Below are 26,795 nucleotides of genomic sequence, written 5' to 3'. Positions count from 1 at the left end.
TAAAAAGATAAGGCTTGTGTTGTTTCAGGTTATTTTCATAGAGTGCTCTGTGCACACATGACGAAACTGATGTTTTGGCTGGCAAATAACGTGCACACCCATCATCTTGTAAGGAGCAGACACAGCCAGGTTTCTTCTCTTCAGTATAAAGACTGCCATCTTTTGTCAGAATTGCCACAAAGAGATTTTTTTTTGTTTCGTTTTTTGCCTTTGTGACAATTGAAATACAATTTAAAATGAAAAATCAGCAAATCTACAACAGAATGTATTGGTCAGTCATTAACACCTGACTGAAATACGGTGGTGGGACCTTAAGAGAGCTGTATACAATCAAATACCCACAAATCTCAATGAACTAAAGCAATACTGTAAATAAGAGTGGGGCAAAGTTCCTTCACAACAATGTCAGAAAACCATCCCTTCATGTCACTTTTGCTAAAAGCTACTGAATCATGTGGTGTACTTGGCTTTTCTCACACTGCTTCTGAAGTTTGGACTTTTTTTGTTACACAAATAACGTCAAATATCACATGTTGTTGCTCTGCAGCGGTTGTTTTAAACCAATTTAGAACCTGGTATGAACCAGATTATTTTTCTTTCATGATACATTAAAGCATAACATTGAAACAGGGTTTTACAGGTCTGTATTATCACCAATTTGGTTTTTATTTTTCTTATTATGCAGAAGTCTTTCATTTTCCTTACTGATTCACTTTCCTACAGCCTTGTCAACTCCCAAACAAAAAATGGTGCCACACCACTCTACCTGGCCTGCCAGGAAGGCCATCTGGAGGTTGTCCAATACCTGGTCAAAGACTGTGGAGCGGATCCGAGCATTCGAGCCAATGATGGGATGACACCTCTGCATGCTGCTTCCCAGATGGGCCATAACACTGTCATTGTCTGGCTGGTGCGTTGGACTATCAGAACACTGTAGATCATGTCTTAATAATGGAATAGTTTTTCTCCGCCAATTGTGGGGGTTTTTTTTAAACGGAACAAGTGAAGGTACAATACTGATATTTATGATTAAGCAAATTACTTAATATTAGTAGTATTAGTATAATATGCTTGTGATATCTAAAATAGCTTGTGATATCACCAGAAGTCACATCATAATTGAACTTTTAACCAAAATTTTCCTACATCATTTACTTGAAAAATGTGCCAAAGCCACCGTTTACTACTGGAGTCACAAAAATTGGACCAAAAGCAGCTGAAATCTTTCTGATGACTGCTAAGCATTAACCTCCATCTCGTTTCCTGCAGATGAGTTTCACCGAGATCAGCCTGACAGACAGAGATGGTGACGGAGCCACGACGATGCATTTTGCAGCCAGTCGTGGTCACGCAAAGGTCCTCAGCTGGCTTCTGCTGCATGGTGGGGAGATCGTCACTGACAACTGGGGAGGGACCCCCCTCCATGATGCTGCAGAGAATGGTGAACTTGAGGTGTGTGTTAGGTCTTATTGGATCAGCACAGTAGCAGAATATGTGTAAAGAAGCGCTCTTTCAAGAATTGTTGAAGTATATAGAGAAAACTATGTTTTTCATGATTATGTTTTTTTTCTTTTTTTACAAAAGAGTTGATCAGTGTGGACTTTTAAGAAGCTCACTGAAACACAAGTCAATAGGGCAGAACAAAGGTTGCTCAGTCTGAGAACAACAAGCTTATTCCAGCTTCCACTGGTGCTTGGTAGAAAGCTTGTTAAATTCATGCTTTAAACTATTTCCAAGTTTCTGTAGACTTTGAAACAGAAACTTTTTCATGAGAGAGAGAAAAATGAATGATAACTAAGAGAAGATCAAAGAAAAGCATGATACTGCTACATTAAGTATTTTGCTTTTAGCTAGGACATTTACATTAATTAGTTGATCAGTGAGGGAGTGTGGTGATATAATATGGTGTTTTTCTGGTCTGATGCAGTGTGAAACAAAACACAATTTGTGTTAACATGTACTCTAAGCCTTGCATTTATCCACTCAATATGTCAAACATTTTACATGTTGAGAGTCTGTCACACTGAACTGAGTGGAGTGTAAACAGTTTTTATCGTTGCTAATTGAAGATGAGTCTAAGCAGCCTGTTTCACAAACACTGACATCAATCCACTCTGGAACTTTCTCTGTCTGCTTTTCAGTGCTGTCAGATCCTTGTTGTTAATGGAGTTGACCTGGGCATAAGGGACCAGGATGGCTTCACTGCAGCAGACTTGGCCGAATACAATGGCCACTCCCAGTGTGCCAAGTATCTGCACACTGTGGAGAACATGGTAAGAGTACATGTCTAAAAAAAATGTAAATGTTGGATGGATGGATGGATGGATGGATGGATGGATGGATGGATGGATAGAAGTCAGCATAAAGTCATATGTTTTATACACACACACGCATGCACACACCCACAGATAGATAGATAGACAGACAGACAGACAGACAGACAGACAGACAGACAGACAGACAGACAGACAGACAGACAGACAGACAGACAGATAGATAGATAGATAGATAGATAGATAGATAGATAGATAGATAGATAGATAGATAGATAGATAGATAGATAGATAGATAGATAGATAGATAGATAGATAGATAGATAGATAGATAGATAGATAGATAGATAGATAGATAGATAGAATGAATGAATAATGGAGATATTTCAATAATGTTTAGCTTTCTATGAACCTGCCTCCCATGACAGACTTCAGACTCAGATAATTAGTCAAGCTACCTGACACACAGTGCTCTCCATGGCCTTAACCCTCTGAAGTTCCTGAGTGGCCAGGGGAATAATTCTTTCTCACAGAGCTCGTTTGGCATCGATGACATATTTCTCTCTTCTTGTGCTCTTTCTCATGGGGCGCATTCAGCCAATTGAGTCCTGCATTGTGGGAAAAGCAAAAAGATCCCCAGAGCCATTCTCACTAGCTGTGAGGTGTTTCATTAGTGTGCCTGTAATGCTGTTCTTCTCCTCGTTAAGTCACCAGGGACTGAGTAGCAGTGAGATTTAACAGCTGATGAATGCACATGTAGATTTTAATAAGAGACAAATTTATGAGCCTGCCATAATGACCCTGTATCTTTCTAAATCTAAAAATTAATGAACCAGATGTGTTTTATTAATGATTAATAAAGAATTAATTGATGTACAAATGCTTTTTGCTTTGTTTTAGTAATGTGGAAATGATATCTATATATCAGACAACCAAGTAGAATAAATTGAACAATCGTGAAAATTGAATGTTCATAAAACTCGTCCCCTCGCAGAGTGTGGAGCACCGCGTTTTGTCCCGGGATCCCTCGACGGACCTTGAGTACAAGCAGCCAGACTCTGGCCTGTCCTCCCCAAACACCACCATGCCTCCTTCCGCCCAGGCAGCACACTTTGACATCGGTTCACCATCCAGCTCCCTGTCCAACTACGACTCAGCCAACTCCAGTCAGTCCAGCACTGGGGAGAAGAGGAGCAGCTTGACAACGTCACGAGGCCCACCTGCTCAGCTGAGCGCAGTTGCACACACAGGTCTGCTGCTCTTTACACATTAAGGATATAATGTGTATCTTTTTCAAGCATTTCAGAATGACAAATGCCGATCAGATCAACAGCTACATATACTTTTAATCACATCATAATAAGAATGTTGCATGAAAGGCTTGCTTCAGTCTATATCATGACTCTACTATTATGGCATTTCAGCAATAATACAAGGAGTGCAGAATTTTTTGGCAAATGAGTATTTTGTCCACATCATCCTCTTCATGCATGTTGTCTTACTCCAAGCTGTATAGGCTCGAAAGCCTACTACCAATTAAGCATATTAGGTGATGTGCATCTCTGTAATGAGAAGGGGTGTGGTCTAATGACATCAACACCCTATATCAGGTGTGCATAATTATTAGGCAACGTCCTTTCCTTTGGCAAAATGGGTCAAAAGAAGGACTTGACAGGCTCAGAAAAGTCAAAAATAGTGATGCAGCAATCTCAAAATTGCAAAGCTTCTGAAGCGTGATCATCGAACAATCAAGCGTTTCATTCAAAATAGTCAACAGAGGTTTATTTCAGAGCTGCAACATCACTGGAGTGCCCAAAAGCACAAGGTGTGCAATACTCAGAGACATGGCCAAGGTAAGAAAGGCTGAAAGACGGCCACCACTGAACAAGACACACAAGCTGAAACGTCAAGACTGGGCCAAGAAATATCTCAAGACTGATTTTTCTAAGGTTTTATGGACTGATGAAATGAGAGTGAGTCTTGATGGGCCAGATGGATGGGCCCGTGGCTGGATTGGTAAAGGGCAGAGAGCTCCAGTCCAACACAGACGCCAGCAAGGTGGAGGTGGAGTACTGGTTTGGGCTGGTATCATCAAAGATGAGCTTGTGGGGCCTTTTCGGGTTGAGGATGGAGTCAAGCTCAACTCCCAGTCCTACTGCCAGTTTCTGGAAGACACCTTCTTCAAGCAGTGGTACAGGAAGAAGTCTGCATCCTTCAAGAAAAACATGATTTTCATGCAGGACAATGCTCCATCACACGCGTCCAAGTACTCCACAGCGTGGCTGGCAAGAAAGGGTATAAAAGAAGAAAAACTAATGACATGGCCACCTTGTTCACCTGATCTGAACCCCATTGAGAACCTGTGGTCCATCATCAAATGTGAGATTTACAAGGAGGGAAAACAGTACACCTCTCTGAACAGTGTCTGGGAGGCTGTGGTTGCTGCTGCACGCAATGTTGATGGTGAACAAATCAAAACACTGACAGAATCCATGGATGGCAGGCTTTTGAGTGTCCTTGCAAAGAAAGGTGGCTATATTGGTCGCTGATTTGTTTTTGTTTTGTTTTTGAATGTCAGAAATGTATATTTGTGAATGTGGAGATGTTATATTGGTTTCACTGGTAAAAATAAATAATTGAAATGGGTATATATTTGTTTTTTGTTAAGTTGCCTAATAATTATGCACAGTAATAGTCACCTGCACACACAGATATCCCCCTAAAATAGCTAAAACTAAAAACTACTTCCAAAAACATTCAGCTTTGATATTAATGAGTGTTTGGGTTCATTGAGAACATGGTTGTTGTTCAATAATAAAATTATTCCTCAAAAATACAACTTGCCTAATAATTCTGCACTCCCTGTACAGTCAGCAAAGCGCAGGAAACAGCACGGAGCAGTTTTCTTGCTGTCGCTTGATGTCAAAGGTGCCATACTAGTGCTGCACCCTAGTGGCTTGTGTGCAGACGTCATTAGTGTGACATTCATGTTTCTCATTCATCTCTCAGTTGTGTAATCAGATGTAGACTGGAGGGAATGTTTTACAAATGCACACATTTTCCTTCCTGTAACAGGCTGTTGTTTTCACAGGTGCACCAGAGACAGCCATTTCAGACATGCAGGCATACATGGATATGCTAAACCCAGACATCAGCTCCGATATGCACAAGAAGAATGAGGAACCTGATGATGGAGCCTCCAAGCTTCCGCCACCACCGCCCCCCTTTCCCCCACCGCCTCCCCCAGAGTCTCCTCCGACACCCCCTCCACCCCCCAGCTACCCAGCTCCACAGCCTCCACAAGAGCCATTGGCAGCCGAGTTCCTTAAAGTCAAAAGCAACTTGCGCCGTGTGGACAACAAATCCCAAAAAAAAGAGACGCTGGTAAGCTCCCGGTTCAGCTGAGGAAAAGCTGTTTGTCGGAAGTGCCATGAGGTTGTGCAAATATTTTCTCTCTATGGAGGAAAATCTGACAGAAAAATGAAAGCAACCATATTTATATAAATTAGTGTTTGTGCATTTATCTCAGCAGGGATAGGGTTTCACAGCCTGGCTTATTTATATCGCAAGACCAGCAGAAGATTTCTTTAATGTGACTTCACACAACATCAGCTTCAACATGCTCACTTTTAGTTAAACTTCAGATGTCATTAATTTTGGGAAAGCACCAAAAGTGACATGATGTGACCAAGACTAGAAACAGAAGGAGCGGGATGGGGGGGGGGAATAAACTAGCCATTAGCTGTTATTTTCCCTTGTGCCTAATCAGTGAGCTATAACTCTTATGTAACAATGTGCCTTGTCTTATACCCACAATGATGTTATTGTGTTAGCATTGCTAACAAGGGCAAAGAATATGCTCATTACCGTAGCAGGGCTCTGGCTTGACGCACAAACAATGGTTGATGGGTTTGATCTTAATGCCAGTAATTAATCTGGCCCAAGATCACTCAAAAATGTTGTTGACAAGAAGCAGCCATTAGGACTGGCATAAACATTAGTGTCTGCAACACTGCAGTACATGTGAATTTATTTAATATATGAGTCTCTCTCCAGTTACAAGTTTACTTGACTTTCACAAAACACTCAAACCAAGCATATATATTAAACAAAAAATCAATTGTTCAGACAGGGGCCGTGTGTATGGTTGTTGTTCGCTGTCATCAAGTCCACAGTTAGTGAAAGTGTCCTTTCGCCATAGATCATCTCCATGGTGAGTTCTGTGTGTATTTGTAGCTAGGAGCATGTGCCGTCAGCCATGTGGAGCTTTTAATTAGTACCCCCACCCGTCCCTCCCTTCTTTGTACCCAGGTGACCGGCCCTGGGCGGCCATCATTAACATTTAACAATGAAAGCACACATAAGATCATTGTGCGCAACATACGTCGGAAAGAAAACAAATTACCTTGAAACAGTGAATGGTGCCATTTCATAATCTAGTAAAGGAACTTCATGTGCAAAAAATTATTTTAAAAGCTTACTAAAAGATATTTTAGGAGGGGGGGGGGGGGTGCATCTGCAGTCCTTCTGGAAAAATTTGGACTTTGAACTCTCACTTACATGAGATCTTTGCTGCTAATTCTGGGCCCTGAAAGCTAGAAAATTCTCATAATCCTAAAGCCTGGGAGATTTGCATGTGACTGACCACGGTCAGGGAAACACATGGGTGTTGGTGTTTTGCATAAGAGGAAACGGGCAGAGTTGAGGAGTGGTTGGTCTACGGGTTAGTGGTGACATCACTGCCAGCATTGTGGCCGGCCCAATAGGTTATTGATGAGACCTGTAGGTAAATTGAGAGGGCAGGTAAAGTGACAGGCATAGCACTGAGGAGAGAGGAGGTGAAGCTCTGGATCTGGTGACAGCTACCTTCTTTGCTCTGCTGGGTTTTTGTGGATGAGACTCTGTCTGTACTGGAGGAGAGCTATAAGAGAGGACTCTCAGCGCTGAGGTAAGGTGTTAACAGGAAAAAGTGCTGTCACGTAGTGGAAAAAAATGAAGAAAAAAGATGCTACAAATTGTTTCACATATTATCTCCAGGTTCAGGTTGGAGCAGTTTAAGCCGCTGTATGAACGATGAGTGTGTTGCATAAAAAGTCATGCTTGAATTTTAGAGTTGGATTTACTTTACTTTTTAAAAGGTTATTTGAGTAGTTTGCTTTTAATTTTTAAAGGATGTCAAAATATTTTAATACGACCGTGCGTTTTGCAAGGCTACATGCAAATGTGCTAAACATCTTCAACAACAAACAGGTTAAACAACCTTCAGTAGTCAGGCATACTGACCATCTATCTATCTATCTATCTATCTATCTATCTATCTATCTATCTATCTATCTATCTATCTATCTATCTGTGGGTGTGTGCGTGCGTGCGTGCGTGTGTATAAAACATATGACTTTATGCTGAGAGATAGATCTATATAATGGGAAGAAAGGTTGTCTGTGTGTATGCTTCTCTGTGGCTGATGGGAGCGGGGGGCAGCTATAATGCTTTGTACAATTGCTATTGTTGACCCACCTCCCTGGAGGATGACAAACCATCTGTAGCACTCCCCAGCTCACATTACTCTCCTACTTGATGAGTGCTCAGGGACCATTTCTGTGACAGCAGACATGAGTCAACAAAGTTAAATAGGCTTATAAAAACTCAGAACATGACACCACAGAGGAGGAGAGGTCAGGGGTCAGCTGTCAATTATTGGTTATGTTAAACACTGTGCTCTTGTCTGGATTTTGTGCGAAGCCATGACCTATGCACGCATTACAATGTAAATGACCGCAAGTCTGTTGCCTAGCCCTGGATTTGAAAGGCAAAGTAATTGTAATTTTTTTCCGTCAACGACTCTCGCACGCTTGTAGCTGAAAGCTTTTAAGGTTCATTTTTGACATTAAACATTAAAAATGTGCTGTGTTGTCTTTTACACACATTTTGTAGTGTACACTTTTGAAAATCAATCATTTCAATTTTAAAAAGTTTTCATTGAACATGATTTGAGTTGAGTAAATGCAAATTTGAGGCTTTTTGCATTAGTAAAATCTGTCCACAGAAAGACTGGAAAAGCATGTTAGTCATAATGCAATGTGATCGCATCCATCGCTACTGTCCAGTAACCTGGTAACTCTCATGTATATGCACGCTTTAACCCACACAGTTTCTTTTAACACCAGCTTTGATATCCTGGCTTTACAGCTCCAATTGTTGGATAGATGTCGGAGTGGAAAGTGAGAGCCCATAACTAAAGGTTCAAGTTAGTGACCTCTGACCTTGCTCTTAAAGAACGGTCTCCCTTACGCTGGTGTAAAAGTTGCATTGCATGTGAACCATTATGTCCTATAGCTCCACAAATTTAGCATGAAATATCAATGACTATTGAACCAAACTAAAGCCTTGTTGTGAAGTGTTGTGAGTGAATAAAGCCACTTTGGTCACAAGAGAAGGCTAATCTGGGAATAAAAGATGGTAAATATGTTGTACATAGCATCGCAGAATGAAAGGTTCACTCCCAAAGCATTGACAATGATTATAAGTCACAATAAAATAATTCAATGCAATTCAGCACAACATAAATGATTATACATTTTTGCATCCAATTCCAATAATCAGTCTATCGATAGCAATCATTCATTGACTGGTTTTACATGCACTTCAAACTTTTAAAAAAAGCGTTAATGTACTCCTGTGAAAGTCGGTGGGTTAAACAACATAAATTATATTTCTCCTTTCTCTCTCTTGTTTGAATCTCTTAATCAGTTGACTCTTGGAGAGAGCCACGACAAATTGCGCCGTGTGGATTCAAACAGGAAGTCAAGGAGTTTCAACAAGCAGCCCAGCACTGGGGACTACTACAAAACCCTGGGGAGCGACACGGCCGAGCCTTGTGGGAGCAAAATCATGGCACCCAACGAGGAGGTGAGCCCGAGCTCTGCCGTTTCTGCAAACTATACATGGTTAAAAATGATAATAATATGTCTGCCTCTATATATGTTTGTTGTATTATAGGTTCTTATTTTAATGTATGTACTTGTCTATATGTTTCTGGAAATGTGTGTGAAAAATGCTTTTTTGCCCTGGTATGTTTGCTTTTATTTCTTTATGTGACATACCTTTTTTAACACAAGGCAGCTTAATATTGTGTGCATTATACAAAAATATAAAAATAAATATTACTTTGTTATAATTCAGTTATCTCACTATTTTTGGTGACATTGAAAGTCAGTACATGAGCTGATGTCTGATGGATGTAAGGTTAGTAGTGGGTTGACATAGTGTGCCCTGGTTCTTCCATGAAGGCTCCTTTTCTCCTTTTTCCTTTCTTAACTCCTTATAAGGTCATTCCAGTCTGAGGTTTAGCTTGCTGACGATGGCATTCGGTTACAAAACTGGCTCCACTATTTGCCTAAGCATTGCCACTCAGCATGTTATATAATGTTGCGTCCTCTTGAGCTTTTGTTTGCCACCTGATCCAAATTATCCCCTTATTTCCATTGCCTCTTGAGTCTCCACCCCATTGTGTAAACTGTCCAAGAGGCTACAGTAGATCAAACTCAGTATGATCGCTGACAACAAAGCACTTAGCAAGAAATCACCAACGAAAGGGACACAAAAAGGAGAATCCCACTGAAGCTGAACGTATTTGTTAGATAAGTGGCCAGCTTGTATGTGTTAGGCTGTAATAAAATCCCCCACATGTACATCAGACTGCAATGCAAACATTTTGATAATGCTTTTTTATTGACTTAGGCACTATTTATTAGCCTACTCGGTCACCATTGACATAATGCGCTTGCACAACAGAATTTCCCCAGAAAGGACAAAAGGTTAGTCCAAAATTATGTGCCATTGTAGGTGCCCTGAAAAGTTGATCAAGGAAAATTTCTGTTCGCATTTGCATGTCAATCCCAGTATTAAATATAAGCTGTGTGCTTGTTGCCACATACCTTCACAGGCAGCTGAATGAATAGAATCTGGCAGACTCTCACCAACATCCCTAGAGAGGTGTTCTTATAATCTCATGGGTATCAGGGGTGGGGGTGTTTTGGATGACATGGGTTATAATCCTCATTGAGCCAATTAAGGCCTCAGCGGGGCCCCTCCTGGTCTCAGCACAACCCTAGCAGATGGGCTGGCTAATCAGCAGAAGCGGCACGTGCTGCCAAGACCCATCTGGACATGGCCAACCCCCTTCCAGCTCTCTGGGGGGTTTGAAAAGTAAAGGCGGCAACAATGACAAGCACACGTCTGAGGAATAATGGAGCGGTGGAGTCGAGTTAAATGTCATGGTCTATTAATTTGTCTCCACAGGAGGTACGGCACACTTTCAGAGTGTGTCAGACGTATGCACTGGGTGGGGCAGTGACAGATGGCTGTTTTCCCCTCAGACCTTTCCCCCTTGAGATTATGTCATATTAGCTGTTATTAGCAAAAGGCATTGTGTTGTTATGAGTTAATGAAAGACAGGAGGAAGCTGAGGTATGGTGCCACTATACATTTGCGCCTGTCAAGCCTCAGCGCAGGAATCTCAAGCTTTCTCAGATATTATTTTAGATAAATGTCGTGGCATCTTTTTTTCACCAGTGAATTTTTTTTAATATTTCCAACACTGAAAAAAAACAAACTGTTTTTGTAAGGCGCAAAGAAACTCTCAAGAGTATGCAAAAAAAATATTTAATTTGTGGAGCAAAAATAAGTGTTATTTTAATTCTTTCAGGATAAAGCAGTGTTTCCAGTTAACAACAATGTCGTTTTTAAGACAAAACCTCAGAATGCAGAATGAGTGACATTTTTTTTGCTCTCCCTTTTGCTGGTTCAGGGTTCTGTGTTATTGGAGGAGCCAAATGAAAATCCCGCCCAAAGCTCTGAAAATGGGACTACAGAGGAATCTGTCCCTCAACCACCACCTCCTCCACCACCACCTCTTCCCCCAAGCAATCCAATGCCAACACCCCCGCCACCTCCTCCTCTGCCTCCGGAGACACAAACCCCTCAAAATAATGCCAACGCCACGCCCACCAATCAACGACGCCCATCTTCGTCATCAGGAAGTAAGTCAACCAAACCTGCTTTTTTCCCTAATCTCAATACTTTTCCCCCCATCTTTGTTTCCTGCTATATTAGTCCTAGAAAGCAGAGACTGGTGTATTAATGGCTACAAAGTAATCACCCTGGGTAAAGATGAGTTGAGTCTGACCCTAGCATTCTAAATAAGAGATTATAAATTAATGATGTAGCGCTAGCATTACCCTGAGAACTGGTTTAGTGTTCAGCCATTTCCTTAAGTGCCCTGGACGCACTGGATGATGCAGTCTGACGGTGCACATGCCGCTCGAGTTGCAGGGAAATTTTAACTTTTGTATAAGGCTGTTTTTTAAGTGCTAAAAATGTGGAATTTTAAAATGCATAAGTGTTTTAAGATTTGTGATCGGAAAAACAAAATATTTATCTTGTTCTAACGTTTATTAATGCATTTCCTTTTTCTAGAAACTCATTAATATACAAGGAAATTCAGTGAAAGTGAAGTTCCTAAATTTGATTATGACAAATCCAGTTCTTGGAGCTGACATCTGCCATTCTTTGCATACATGTCTACATACATAACTTCCTGCTTATACTATTGGTCAGTATACTACAAAAGCAAACTGGAAACTGAGCAAAAATACCAAAAATCTTTGCTTAAAGAATTTGTTAATGATAGGCAGATATCAGTTTTACCTGATAAAGATATTACATGAAGAGTGACACATACAAAATACTTTTTTCTCTTGTAATTCTAAATACATTGATGTCGCCTGGTTATAAACTGTCACTTTCAATTCAGCATTGCTTTTCTGCTTTATACGTTTCTGTTTACATGTTCTTTATCTCTCCTGTTTGCTCTCCATGCACTTCTCTCTGTTTTGTTTCTTTTGTTTTTTCCCTCTTCTTGCCTGCCACCATGTGCTCTGTCAAGGCGGAGATAACTCTGCCTCACAGGCTGAGGGAGGAGCACTTAGACAGATGAAGAGTAAGTAGAGACTGCGAATCAATTGCATTTAAGCTAAATCACTTCATCCTGTTTAGATACGTTCAGAGTTCACAGTTGTCCTTCCCACTTACATGACATTTTATAACATTTGTCTAAATTCTAGAGCATTTTAACCTGTCCATAGCATTTTATGTAAATAACTTTATATGAGATGTTATTTCAAACCATATGTATCCAATTTATCAAAGCAGCTGTTCTATCACCCTTTGAAAACTGAACTGAAAGAAATTTACTTTTAAGTACAATGTGACCGTAATTGCTGTTAACAAAGGCAATGTTTGAATGATTACCTACATTTTTTTATCTATTTTTACCCAATGCCGCATGGTCAATACAGTGAGGACTAGTATTAGTGCAGAGTGACTGTATTCAAGGTAAAACAACATAAAAAAAAAAAGATTTTTACTAAGATTTCAGAATCAGTGAAACGGCAACATAAAACACAGAATAACAGAAAATTCAACATTACAATCTAATTAAGAAACATTTTGTAACAAGTACAGCAGGCGAGGCGTTTTGTTACCTTAAACAAAGCTGTAAGTAAACGCACCATTAAAATATAACCTGGCTATAGCATAAGTGACAATTATACCTTTTTACAGTCTCTTTATGTTATCTGTATGCTTTGTTCAGCAATTATCCAACTGTCCTATCTGTTCATGCTCCTTCTGCCGACCAATGGTAGGAGAGCAATAAAAGACTTAAAGCTAAAGAGTGGTGTGTGCTCGCTAATGGCATGAGTCGCGTGACACTGTTAAACAAGTTGTTTAGTGGTCATAAAATGAAACACCACCAACTCGTTTGAGAGCTTAAGATAAATTTACAGCTCAAACACTCGTTGTCGCCACAGCAGCAGAACAAGTCGCAAATTCCAAATGCTGCTGCAACAATGGCGATGGTTACGAGTCCTTTATTGTCCTGTTGCTCTTCTATTGAGAACAACCGCTTACCTTTTATATTGTACTGCGCACATTTTCATCTAATGATTTGTTCAACAGAATTAACCAGTAGTGATAAACAGGCCATAAAATTAAAAACCTTCTATTAATCTTGGAGCAACAAACCAGGCGGCTGAATGAAGAGGTTTGTGTCCCTGTGGTTTTCTGTTTGTAAGGGTGCAAAGGATCCTGCTTTTTATATCATAGGTCATAGCTGACCTTAACAGCAACACGCCATAGGAACATGTCACACTGTTTGCCCACTGTGTGAGTCTCTTCATCAAACCTCCACCCTCTCTCCACCCACATCCCAGGCTAAATACAATCGTACTAGCAAAGACTCAAAAACACACATTTTAATCTCTTTTCAAAAAGTTGCAAGCACACCAACTTAGAATGTGTCTTTTTTTTTGAAAGATACAGCTGTTTAATGTTGTTTAGCTGTTTTTAAGTTTGAAAAAGCATTTAATCATGCTTATGTGCAACTGATCTAGTTACATTTTAGCCCAGGATATTTTAGATTTGTACCTCTCGTGCGATGTACTGAGCTTTTTAAAATGAATTTAAATAGCTGTCAAAGGTGTTTCAGCTCTTTCTTTTTTATCCTGAAGCTTTACACAGGCCACAGTTTCAATCAAGCACACATTGTAAAAAGGCTTAGTGGTGTCACACACAGGCAAATCTCTCTCTCTTTCGCTCTTTCGCTCTCTCTCTCTCTCTCTCTCTATCTCTCTTTCTCTCTCTATGTGATGCAGAAAATATGAGGGACAGCTGTATGTGTCTCGAAACAGTTTATCAGGTCGAGCGAACTGAATCTTGGTCTGGCTGTGGGCACTGAGAAGCCGGGGATTGAAACACGGTGTGCGTGTGTGCGTTTGTGTGTGTTAATTCCTAGCTGGCTTGCCAATGGCTGGCTGTCACTTCCAGTTACGGGTGATTCCTTTAGATTTCCCCCAACTGTGATGATAGGTCTTTAATGGAAAGCTGTTCTCTCCTCCCCACGAGAGAGACAGAGAGAGCAGGGAGAGTGAGGTGGGGTGGCACGCTAGCGAGTCTTTGTGTCCGGCCGGAGCATTGCGGTTGTCTCAACAGGGAGCACTTTTTCAGTAGGACTCTTTTTTGTTTTGTTTTTTTCCATTCTGCACATAGAGGATGAGTAAACAATGAAGGATTGAGGATATTTATTTTCCTAGAAAAAAACATTCGCAAAAACAGGTGAGGTGTCCTTTTGTGCGTTTGCTTCAAAATATTCTACATTTAAATCCTGGTAAAAAGATATGCGTAACTGTTTGTTGTGCACTACAGCATCATCTTTGAGCTTTTTCCATTTACACTTTAAATGTTTTCTTGCTTAAGAACTCAAACGACAGCTGCAGTGGTGCTTGCATGCAGTACTTTATGGTTTTCTTTATGGTTAGTATAATCATTTTGAAAAGCTGATCTATATGTATAATTGCATAAATTAGCGGCATATTTTGACATTGCCTGATTGGCATAGGACCAATTTTATTTTTCCTTTAAAAGTGAAAATGAAGTTAATTTTCAATTGCATTGAAACAGAGTTTGAAGTTGAAGTGTAGTTAAATTTGTTGAAGGATTCATTCAGTAGATTATTGTAAACGGGAACTGAATGTATATCTTTTTAGGGTGTTTAACAGCAGCTGAGCTGTAACGATAATGGTCAGATGACAATGAAAGAGAATGTGTGTCTCTGTTCTTTGAGTTCACTGTAATGAAAGTATATTTAATTGCTCATCCTCATTTAATCCTGGCTCACTCCAGCTGTTGGCCGATTTAACAGTTGCCCAACGATATTTACGTCTCCAGCAAACATTCGACCCCAGCAGGAATAAAGGCAGATGCCAACCAGAGTAATCAAATCTAAAAAGAAACGTATCTAGCTTATCCATGAGTGAGGTTTAGAATACCATTATGACCTCCCATCATTGTCCAACATGCTCCAGGTCAGCATTGTTACCTTGCTGATTGGATGAAATATTTAACAGTGAAATGCCACTCAAGCCCTTCTTCTCCTCATCAGTCTATCTCTCTCAGTCTGTCTGTATCCATCTCTCTCTGCTCAATCTTTCTACCTGGTTTCACTTGCCTGCTCCGTCCTTTTGTCCGCAGGCGCAAAATCTTTCAACATGATGTCCCCCACCGGCGACAACTCGGAGCTGCTGGCAGAGATCAAGGCAGGGAAGAGCCTCAAGCCCACACCTCACAGTAAAGGCTACACCACTGTGTTTTCCAACAGCGGGCCCACAGGAAACAATGTAGGTCACTTAGCTTCCTTAGCTACAGACAGTGACTCATGCAGAAGGGATCGTTCTGAAAGTTAACTCACAGTTTTTACAATCAACTGTGGATTTGATGTCACGCTCTCTATTTTGAATGAACTATATGTGAATCTAACCACATTCTGGCCTGATTTGTGAAAGTCAAAATCTCACTCTCTTTTAGCCACATGTGTTAAAATTTATGTGACTCCTGTTTGTTTGTTTTTTTCCATCTGTGCCTTTATTTCTCTTCAGGAAAACTCTACATCTCCAGAGAGTCGATCATCTAGCCCACCAGCCAAACCGCCATCCCCTCCGCCAACCAGCACACCAGTGACCTCACAACCCACCAATCCGAGCCCCAGCCCCAGTCCCAGTCCCAGTCCCAGCCCCAGTCCCAGCCCCAGCCCCAGCCCCGCTGGCTCCGGATCTGGCAGGACCGTGTCAACATCTGGGAGCAACGAGCAGCTGTCCTCCAACTCTGTGATCAATGGGAACAGTGGTGGAGGCACAGCAAAAGCGGATTCAGGGAGGAAGACGAGCCTCACAGATGTTGAGGCTCTAGTGCCTACTCACGATGAACAAGGGAAAGCCATCCCTGAATGGAAAAGGCAGGTGATGGTGCGCAAGCTTCAGGTCAAGATGCAAGAGGAAGAAGAGCACAAACGCAAGGTAGGCATAATGGCTGAGTGTCATTAGCTATCCCATTTGTGGGCCTATAAATTTAACAGTGTACAGTAAAAATGACTAGAAGTGACTTCAGATTCAGATCATGAGCAAAGCAAAGGGGATAGCTGTTGCTTGGATTTGAGCGTGGAAGTTTGTGATTTTGAACCACAGACAGTATAAAAGATGGACGTAGCTACTGTTACATCACCCACTGCTTCTGCAGTCTTGTTTTGAAACCTCAAGATGAGCGTTTTCTCCATCACCGTCTTGATTTTGGGAATAAAAAGGATGTGATGAGGAGTTTTGACTGTGAAACCACATACTCACTGGCAACCACAAGACATTTTCACAGATAATCTGCCATTTTGAAACATGGTATGAACAAGATTTGCAAAAATAGACTTTTTAGCAGGTTTAAAGCACTTCCTAGCCAGAAACTACATCCATGTTTTATACTGTCTATGCTTTGAACACTGGCATTGTGCGAAGGCATGTTTAATTTAGTTCCATTTTTGCATGAGATCATTCTTGCTCTTTGTGTTAGCTTTTCTTAGAAGTCGCTAGTTTAAAGCTAAGCATTCAGTGGGGTCATATTTTTCTCAAGGACTACAGCCAGCATACACTGATGCACAGTCATAGCACTATATTATGACTATTTAGACAAGATGTTTGTACCGGAACAATCTGAACACTTGCTAATCCTGTGTAATACAAGAAGGACCCTAGTAGTATGTAACATGCTTGATTAAATTTGACTGATTAATAATTTACTGCTATCTAAGGAATTGTAATGCTGCACCACTAAACAACAAGCTTAAACACACTGCTCACGTGCAGTGTTTTAATTGTTTAGTTCCATTTTTTTCATAAAAACATTAAACTGGTAACACATAAGCTAATAACACATGAAAACATGTTCACGTCCACAAAATGATCATCTCCTTGTTCTCACATTTTTCAATTATTTATCCACTTCTTTTGCATTTCTTCACATGTTTCTTGTTCGTATTTGTACTTCTTGCCCATAGCAGACCTTTTTGGAGTGCACTGAATTGAATACTTGGCTACAACAACCATCACAGAATTTGGCACACTTGACTAATGGGTTCACAGTGTGGGCTGGTGTTTGATGGTGGAGTTTTGCTGTTCCAAGTTCTTACATGCTGATTCAGTGGTGTGATGCCGAGTCCATTCACACTACAAGTCAACCATTATTGATACCAACAGTAACACAAATAGCATATTAACAATACTGAAAACTTGTGTCCATTGAGGATTTTTTTTTTATTTAAATCATCTCTATCTAATCATTGTAGCAGTCTTTTTTTTAATTTCCCCAACATCTTTTTTGGGGGGGAGAAGCTGGCAGGGTGCGAGCAGATCATGATCTCATAAAGAGTAACGCCAATGGTTTGCAGTGTCAGTGTCCTTGTAGTAGAAGTGTTGTGTAGATGCATAAAAAAAATATCAGACAAAAGTAAACACTGGCTCATAAAAACAGAATAGAGCCTTTTAAGAGGCATTACGCAAATGTTGTGAAACATCTGCAGTGTTAAGTGCCTAAAATACAAATACTAACATGTTGTAACTCTTGCATGCCAGTATTGGTCTAGCTGACATATAATTTCGCATATAACTCAACAAAGTAGTCACTGTTCTTTGACTCAAAATTCCATTGGAAAGCTTTGTGCTTGTAATCAGGCAGTGCCATTGCACCACTAAATCCATGTAAATCCTGTGTGTTAGGATGGATTTGCACTGAAGCGTGTGTTCGTACCAGGAAATTCAAGCTGAAGGAATCCCTCCCTCCTTCCTCCTTTTTTTTTCCTTGTCCTATTGGTCTCCTTTGACCTCTGATTTAGTTTGCATCAACTGGGCAGTACCAGCCTCTGGAATGGCACTACTCCCACGCCCACAATGCCATTTTGGGCCCATTTGGTGAACTGATGACTGAGGCCGACCTGAACCGAATTGAGAAGCAAATTGAGAACCTACAGGTTATGCATAAGGTATCAGAAGTCGAGAAGGAACTGAGTGAATTGGAGCAGGAGCTTCACCAGCTTCTACCAGTTTCTGCTGCTCTCAATCAGGGGCACTTCTCAGTCAATCCAAAGCAGGTGCATGGCAAAGCTGAAGATCTTCCAGCCTGGTGCAGCAAGATTTCTACCCTCCTAAAGAGTATGGCTATCCTTCTTGCCACTCTGGGAGGCAAAGAGATAGACATCTTGGATCTTATATGTCCTGGATATTCCCAAGAAGACACAAGAAATGTGAGCACAGGTCAGTCAGTGGGATCAGCTGGAATTATGGGACGCTCTCAATCCTTTTCAACAAGAGAGGATGTAGAAAAGGAAATAAAGCAGTGCGGCGTTTCAGTGAAGAACCTAAAGGCTAATTATGAAGTTCAGAATCAGCCGCAGTCTGCAGATAACCAAGCAAATAGGGTTTACAAACGCAAGAGGTCACTCCCTGTGGTAAGTGAGTCTAGTTATCATCCAGAGACAGTCTGTGAGGATGAGGTCCCTTGTTCCTCTGCTTCCATACTGGAATCCAATACCAATGGTGGTTTAACTTCAGTGGAGGAATCAGTCTTACCACTTGTTGAAGAACCAGCTATCACCGCATCTCATGCTCCTAAGACATATATGTCTTCTGAGGCAATGGCACCAACTAATATTGAACAGTTCAGCCAGGTTCTTTCTGCAGACCCTGTTTTAAATAATGATCAACTAACAAGAAGCTTGGAGGTGCAGACAGATCTAAGCTATGTCCAGGAATGTATTGAAATGAGGAAAGAGAGAATTGTCTTCCTGTTCCTTGAACATTGGCGGAAGTATACAGTCTCTGAGTCTTATCAGACTAGATATACTGGCAGGAGGCGAAATCATTTAGATGTGGACTGGGAGGACTACAGCCAATTTAGTGCACAGATTGGTGGAGAGATGCACAGTGAAGACGATAAACTCCTCCTATTTATGAAATCAAAGCAGGTAGTAGGGAATCTGATTGGCCACTGGAGGGCAATCATGAGTCAAGTGCCCACACGCCAGATCCGCCGGCTGAGTCGTGCTCAGATGATCTATTGGCCACAGCATTTCCTGCCACACATCAACGGGTTAACTGTGAGCTATGAAAGCCTAACTCTTGACCTTTTCATGCTTGGCTATTTCCAGCTATTGGAAATGAACATGTCTCGAAGTGAGCGGAAATTCCGACACCTTTTATGCTATGAGATGTTTGACCGTCTTGGCAGCCACAAATGGGAGGTCATAAGGCAGTTTCACAAGGAGGTCATGGAGGAAATTGAGTGCGAGAAGCGAGATTGGGCGGATGGTTTTGAGGACATAAAAGTCAAGTACTTTGGAGACTCGGGTGAGGGAGGAGGCATGCTGACAGCATCGCTACATTCCATGTCTCCTGACATGTCCATAATGTCAATGCAGGAAACACTCCCTCCCCCACCATCCCACCCACCACCTCCTGAACTCCCACTTTCGAATGCACACTCTGCACCACCTGCACCATCACAACAACCCTCCTTACCAGTCTCACATTCGGGGGTTTCTGAAGGTTCGTCACCTGCTGTGGCTCACGATGGTCAGTGTGTGGAGCAGGGACCCCCCAAGGACTCAGTGGAGGACAGTGTTCAGGGGAATGTCAGTTTAAATAAGCCTGCAATTTCTAATGGGAAAGGTTCAGAGCCGGACCACATGCAGGACTTGGCAAGCGTGCAACATGTTGAAGCAACAGCTAAAGTTGAGACACTTCCAGACACAGCAACACCATGTCCAGTGAAAGATGCCCAACCTGTTACTGTTAAAGTCAAAGAAGAACCCCACGTTGATAAACCTCCACCCAAAGAAGAACCCAATGAAGATTCAATTAAAGTCATCTATGAGCTTAAAGAGTTCAGCAATGAGGAAATCATCAAATACATTGACCGAAGCTTTGCTTTTTGGAAAGAAAAGGAAGCTGAACTTTTTGATATCTAATAGCTATGTAGGCTAAGGTTGTGCTGAAGGTTCACTGCTAAGATCAATTGTGGAAAACTAGCACGCACAGTGCAACATGCTGACAAGAGAACCTAATCTGCTTTGTTAATGTTTAGGTCATGTCACGTAATGGACTTAACTGCAGCAAAGAGCATCCATGCTGCTGTGCTAACATTATCGCTTCTGTATGTTTAAGTGGAGGAAAGTATGCATTGTATTACAAAAGATGCACATATTGTGTGAAACCAAGAGCTTTTCAGACGAAGTATGATTGATTGCCACAAAACACAAAGGAAAAAAAAGTTTAAAAGGAAAAGATTTGCCATAAAAATCAATGCTGTTTGTTTCTTTGGGTCATCTTTGTAATGGGGATGATTAGTAAAACTCTGCATAGTTGTTTTACACTGAATATTTCAGACTGCGTTTATGTGAGGGTTTTATCCCATCTCATTTTCATACAGTAGGTGATTAATTGGCACTGGTATTAGTAATGTGCATAAGAAGATGTGGCTCACTTTTAAGTGACAGACTCAGGTCTATAGATAACATCCATATATTCCACCGACTTTAAAAAATGACATGGAATTGCACACAGTTTTTGCTACATAAAAGTTACATTTCCATTTATCTTTCTTTCTATGCACATGATCAAACGTGTCCCTTTTTCTCCTCTTTGTCACATTTTTAGCCAGTGAACTCACACAAAAACAGCAAGTGACAGCGAGTGAGCAGCATCTGGCCTCTGTTCTACCTTCATTCTTGATAATTAGTGAAGGGGAAAATGGCCTTACTGTCTAAATGGTTCCTTTTTGCTTGAACTGAAAGAGAAAGTAGCTCAGTCTTTAGTGGGTTTGAAGTTTAGAACTACTTAGTGGTTCACAAATGTCTTTGTTTAAATTCAAGTGGATTATTTACTTATAAGGTGTGCCTTTTAATAAACATTACAGAATTGGTGAAATATGGTGAAAATGGTTCAAAAGTTACAATTATTTTCTCTGAGCATATTTAAAAGTATTCACCAGTCAAAGCTTTAACTTAAATAAAACATCACATTAAAATGTTACAACTGCTTTATGGTGTTTATTCCATTGTTTGCTTATGTTATTATATAAGTATATTTCAAATATTGGCTCAGAGTTTCCATAATTGATTTCATGTTCTTCTATTTATTGGTTTCTAGGTTGGTGTTATAAGTAAATAAAACTGTCATTTTTGGGGATTAGCAGATTTAAGCAGCAATTAACCATTTGGAGTTTTTGCACTGATGCACCTGTGTGGCAAAAAGGCAAAAACAATAGATTACCTAAGATATTGTTTCCATCCTTTTGAGAACTTACATAACGACACTGATTTACCAATGAAAGAGCAACTGTCAAACACACACTCTTCAATGTGTAATCCTCAAGTGCAGTGCTTGTCGATGCAATAAACCGCACACTGCACACTATTCTCATAGTGTCTGTTCTATTGCATCAAGATTACCTTGGAATAACCCTCTTAACACCCCCTGCTGTCCTTCTATCTGTGGCTTACAGGAGCCATAAGGAGGTTACAGTGAATCTTTATCAACTTGCAGGTCGCACGAGAAGGCAGTCAGCTGGTAAACCTAAAGCCACTTTCTATCAAACTTTTTCCCCTTTGCACAATATTTCAGGCAGAGTTGGAGCACGTACACAATGCAGTAAAGAGTGATGTTAGTAACAACACTGCCTTAACAGATGGGCAAAACTATAATAGACTATGATGTAATCTGCTGAGCTTGCACAATGCGCTCTTGCATATATGGAACTGGAGGTCAAGTTGCTGTAGTAATTACAGTATCAACAGAATTAGTCTTGACTGAACTACAGTTTATTTGTTTATTTTTCTTTCATTAGACAAAAAATAATGCTAGATTCAATAAAATTACCTAAAACTATTATTGATTATTGAAATAGCTGCTAGCACAGCAAAGTCTAGGCAATAACTTCATCTTAATAATACAATGTCATTTTCACACTTCCAAATTTATAAATCTAATAGCCTACAATTGTTATAATCCCAAACAGTATGCAGGCACAGCAAAGGGTTGTGTGTTCTGACCCTTGTGGATGTCCACTGACACTACAAATATGGCCCACAAAACCAAAAAACTTTATTAAGCCCATCAAGAGAGCTGCTTAATTCGTATTTTGCAGCTTTTTCTTTTTTAATTGGTTGGCTTAACTGTCACTCTTACTTAACTGCCAGTTGACTTGATCACACTTAGTTTAAACCTTTAATAGCTACTATCAGCTACTTTTTGGTGAAGAGTTTTGGTGGGGGGCGGTGTAAATTTGTTTATTTTGGTTTGTTTTCTCCATGTTTTTTTCTTTTTCTTTTTTCTTTTTTTTTTTTGAGGCAAAATTCCCAGGGGACTCATTAAATATTAATTCCATAGATAATCTTACCTGGATTCACACTGGCTAGGGCAAGTGAAATCCTTCAGTAAAATGAATGCAGAAGGGTAATGTGTCTAGTTGGGCGAAGATGAGAAATCCAAGATGGCTGCCTTCTTTCTCTCCCGCTCCACCTCCAGTTACAGCCTGAAAGGGAAAAAAGGGATCCAGTTACCATATGTGTACACAGAGAATATCCTGTAAAACACTGTCCTTTTCAAAGGCTTTGTTTCATTTTAAACAAACAGCAGAAGCAGACATTTTGTGAGATCTGTTTGTTTTGGTGAATTCATACATTAGTTTCAACTATATTGGGTTACCATTGTTTAGGTTCTTAAGTCTTACATAAAGGCCATTTGTTTAAAACTGACATTTGAGAATCTGCACAAACAAACAGACTGGACTAACATTTCATTACAGTTGTTCTTTATGCAGGTGCTTGCCTGCTTTAGTGATGATTTATGCAGTGCTACCGACATAAATCATCTCAATATCACCTTTAATTTAATATAATAGACTCAATAGTAATTTCCAAATATTTCAAATGTTAACACATCTATTATTATATCCAGGTGTATTATAACCAGATATTTTAAAAATGATCTCATGGGGCACATCTGTTCATGACTGTGTGCTAACCTAAAGGTGAAGACTGAGATTACTACTTTTTTAAAGAAGAAGGTTGCACACAAGATGATGCAAGTGAAGTCTGTAGCAGAGTTAGCTACTTAACTGACTGAAGAACTTGCTCACATTTACCAAATACATGTAGTACACATTTTGCACTCGCGATTTCTCTTAAACTTGACACAAGTCTCCTCACAACAGAAGATACTTTAAAAGTACAAATTCATTGCTGACTGCTGTGGGCCCCTATCTCTGTCTCTCCCCGGACCCCTCTGTCCCCTTACAGGCTGAGGAGGAGGCGGCACGCTTGGCGTCAATGCCAGCCTGGAGGAGAGACATGATGAAGAAGAAAATGGATGAAGAGAGGTGAGTAGCCAGTGTTACTCAGCACATCTCATTTTTGGTGGCAGGTTAGTAGTGCTTAACCCAAATGGATGACATAAAGGCGCTCTGGGCTGGAATAAGTTGGCAGAAAACACTTAGTGGCTGTGATGCCACCAAAACATCGAACCAGTTGGGGGGTTTTGTTACTAGAGAGTTTTTTTTTTCACAGGAAAGCACTTTAAATTCTTGCCATTGCAGGCCTTCTTTATTAATTTACTGTTTATTTGCATTTCAAGAAGCTCTTCTGCTCTTCTGCAAATATTCAGAAATACCCAGCTTACTAAATGTATTTTTTGTGTTTGCATTGGGAAAATGTTGGACCTAATCAAAACTGCAGGTGCGTCATATGCTCATATGCACTAAAAGTAAAAGGCTAGTTTTGTATCTGTTTTTAAATCCATAAATCAGAGCCTGGAAGAAGTAAAAGAGTCGAGAACTTTACATGAAAGGTTTCATTCATTTTTTTCCTCCAGTGGAAGCAAAAATATATTGACTAATTCAGCTTTACCTCAAGATTTGTGCGATCTTTAGCCTTCTTTGTGACATTTATTGTTGAACAATTTGAACTTGATGTTTAGAGTATAAAGTGTACTTCCTATTTTGTCACTTGCACGTGTTAAAATTATCATTTAATTGCTTTAACTTGTGAATTAACTGCTGTTGCTGTTTAAGATATTTAAACCTTGTCTTCTTGTGCTCACCATCTCCTGATGTGACAGGGAACAGAAAAGGTAAGAAAATTTTATTCATTCTGCTTTATACAACACGTAACAAAAAATGTGTTGAATGAGAAATTTGTTAGGTGCTGTGAGTCTGAGATCAATGGATTAAAAACTTCTTTAATTACGTTTAAAAAGAGCAAAGAAAAAAAATGTAATATACAGAAAATACAGTACTATTCTTTTAACAGTAAATACTGCCCAAAAAGTGAGATGCCTTGGTGGTGGTTTGTGCTTCTGAGTGCTTCGTGTCTTGAGATGTGGTCATTTGCATATGTTAGAAGTAACAACTATAAACTGAAGATTTACTGTACAACTCTAACTACTGTGAATTATCCTTTATGGGTGCACGTAGAAAAGAAGAGGAGCAGGCCAAAAAGGTGAAGGAGATCGAGGAGAAGACAGAGTTGGAGCGAATACGAAACCTAGGCTATGACGAGACCAAACTGGCGCCCTGGCAGCGGCAGCTCATTTTGAAGAAAGGGGATATACCCAAATAGTAAACAGGATCATCTCCCCATCCTCTGCCCTGCAGCGCTCCCCACCCCAACTTATACCAATGCCTCCCCCTCCCTGATCCTGCATCCCACACTGCACAGGTCCACAGGGGAAAAGCTGGTCTTCCTTTAAACTGTGTGTTACTCTTTGGCCTCCAGACACACAGGGCCATGCTGTGGCTGCTGCTGTCCACACGGGCTCTGAGGCTCAGCTTGGGATGACCCTGCACCTGTTTTATTGACACAAAATCTTGTTTTTTTTCTTCATTTTTTTAACATTAACAACAGTTCTGAGATGCACTGATTCTTGTGACCCGATAAATGTATGTGTCCTGAACTTAGCATCTATCCGCTTTCCTGCAAATCACTAGACTAGACAAAAGTTAGAACATTTAACAGACTTATAATAGAAAGAGACTACTTTTAAGCCTATATGCCAGACTCACTCACCTTTATGTAATGAATGGGGAAAAAATACTCATGAAGCAGCTAATGCATTCTATATGTAGATAGTGTTACATCTCCATCATGGCTTAGTCATGACATTTTTGTACCAGTCTCATAGAAGCGTTTTACTGCCACGGTTGCAATTCTTTTCAATTTTTTAAAGCAAAATCTCTGCTCAAACGTATCAGCGTCTCGTAGTTAAGCTTGTCGTGCTTTCTCAGCGGATTTCAAAAGATGATAAAATATCCTATTTTTCAAAAAGAAAATGCAAAATGATATAGATTGATTTTCACTGGAAAAGGATAAAAGGATCCAAATGAGATTTTTCAGTGTGTGACCTAAACTTTAAACTTTAAGCTGTTCTGAGCACGAATGTTACATGTTGTGTGCATGTGTTGCATAAAGCGTATCAAGTTGTGTTGTTTTGTTAAGCATACTTGACCCAGGGGTTCCTGGATATTCTCAAAGGAAGAAAAGAAAAGACACAGAAAGTCTTACTAGGCATCCTCTATGTGAGCATAGCCTTTAAAAGAAATGCACATCGGCAACTTACAGCAGTCGTCATCTTCACACTAAATATTTCAAAAGTTCGAGAAAAGACAACATTTTGTCCTGTGTCATGTTCCGGTCTTTGTCCCACTAACCTGGACTCTAAATCTTTGATGAGCAGATCTGCTTACACACATAGTCACGATACAAATTTTGTGAAACGACAGTTTCAGTAGTCGACACCAGTGACTACAAAAAAGCTGATTTTTCTTTTTCAAGTATTCTTAATGATTCGCACATCTGTTGGGCACAGTTTGGCCAACAAATAGAAATTTGGAAAAGCTGTGTTGAATACTTTCGGCAGAACTGAGGAGACATACATACTGCAAGTTTTACCAGTTCACGCATTTGCACAGTGGAATTTAAGTGAGAGTAAAGCTCTTAAATGAAATTAAATCATGCTGTGTTTGTCCGGTGGTTAAAAACATGATGTTTCATTTTTGTTGGATGGACATTTTTACAAGTATGCACACGATGTCACATGAATATCATGGGACTGTTTGATCACTTGGATATATTCTAATTCACTTTCATCGGATGCCATATGATATTGAAATTGAGGATGGTGTAAATGTCATTGCCATTTGATTTTCTTTATATATAAACTGTGTACATAGTGACCCTCAGCATTTTGTCACCTCATTGTTTCCACATTGCATTATAATACATGTCTCAGCCTTGCTTGAATAGAATATTGGTTAATGTGTAATCATATTTTCAGACTGTTAAAGTTGAAGAAATTAAATCTTAAATTACCAAAAAAAGAGAAAATCTGTGCTTCGTTTTTTGTGTTACTTTCCAAAAAATATAATACTTGTGCAACACTAATTAATTCCCATACAAACTTGTCATGTATACTTTTTTTGAAGAAGCTTAAAATCTTATATGGACGGGAACACACTGGCTCTACACAAAAAATGAATTGTCCTCTAAGCCTAAAAACTGGTTGTCCCACTGCTGGCTGCAAGAACTGCAATCAAGCA

At 40.2% G+C, this 26,795-nt stretch overlaps 2 protein-coding genes across 3 annotated transcripts in view; both read left to right on the top strand.

Annotated features, from left to right (window-relative positions):
* espn (espin) overlaps window positions 1-26,583 on the top strand; it is a 38,334-nt gene extending 11,751 nt beyond the window's left edge. The window contains exons 4-16 of one of the 2 annotated variants that reach the window (XM_080295651.1): window positions 724-910; window positions 1,270-1,452; window positions 2,142-2,273; window positions 3,268-3,523; window positions 5,365-5,657; window positions 9,024-9,182; window positions 11,083-11,314; window positions 12,220-12,273; window positions 15,363-15,508; window positions 15,767-16,183; window positions 23,503-23,582; window positions 24,311-24,331; window positions 24,675-26,583. In XM_080295651.1, the coding sequence (XP_080151777.1) occupies window positions 724-910; window positions 1,270-1,452; window positions 2,142-2,273; window positions 3,268-3,523; window positions 5,365-5,657; window positions 9,024-9,182; window positions 11,083-11,314; window positions 12,220-12,273; window positions 15,363-15,508; window positions 15,767-16,183; window positions 23,503-23,582; window positions 24,311-24,331; window positions 24,675-24,819 (2,305 nt within the window). In that variant the 3' untranslated portion in view covers window positions 24,820-26,583. The remainder of the gene's footprint in view (window positions 1-723; window positions 911-1,269; window positions 1,453-2,141; window positions 2,274-3,267; window positions 3,524-5,364; window positions 5,658-9,023; window positions 9,183-11,082; window positions 11,315-12,219; window positions 12,274-15,362; window positions 15,509-15,766; window positions 16,184-23,502; window positions 23,583-24,310; window positions 24,332-24,674) is intronic. The other variant, XM_026153949.2, reaches the window with a different exon arrangement.
* On the top strand, window positions 16,192-23,495 carry LOC145423338 (espin-like protein). The gene has a single exon (XM_080295653.1). It carries the CDS (start codon window positions 18,127-18,129, stop codon window positions 20,170-20,172), a length of 2,046 nt encoding a protein of 681 aa, XP_080151779.1. The 5' UTR covers window positions 16,192-18,126; the 3' UTR covers window positions 20,173-23,495.
* Window positions 26,584-26,795: the final 212 nt, after the last annotated feature.

This window comes from Astatotilapia calliptera, chromosome 20 (genome assembly GCF_964374335.1).
Source record: "Astatotilapia calliptera chromosome 20, fAstCal68.1, whole genome shotgun sequence".
Lineage (NCBI taxonomy): Eukaryota > Metazoa > Chordata > Actinopteri > Cichliformes > Cichlidae > Astatotilapia > Astatotilapia calliptera.
This window is presented reverse-complemented; position numbering and strand designations above follow the sequence as displayed.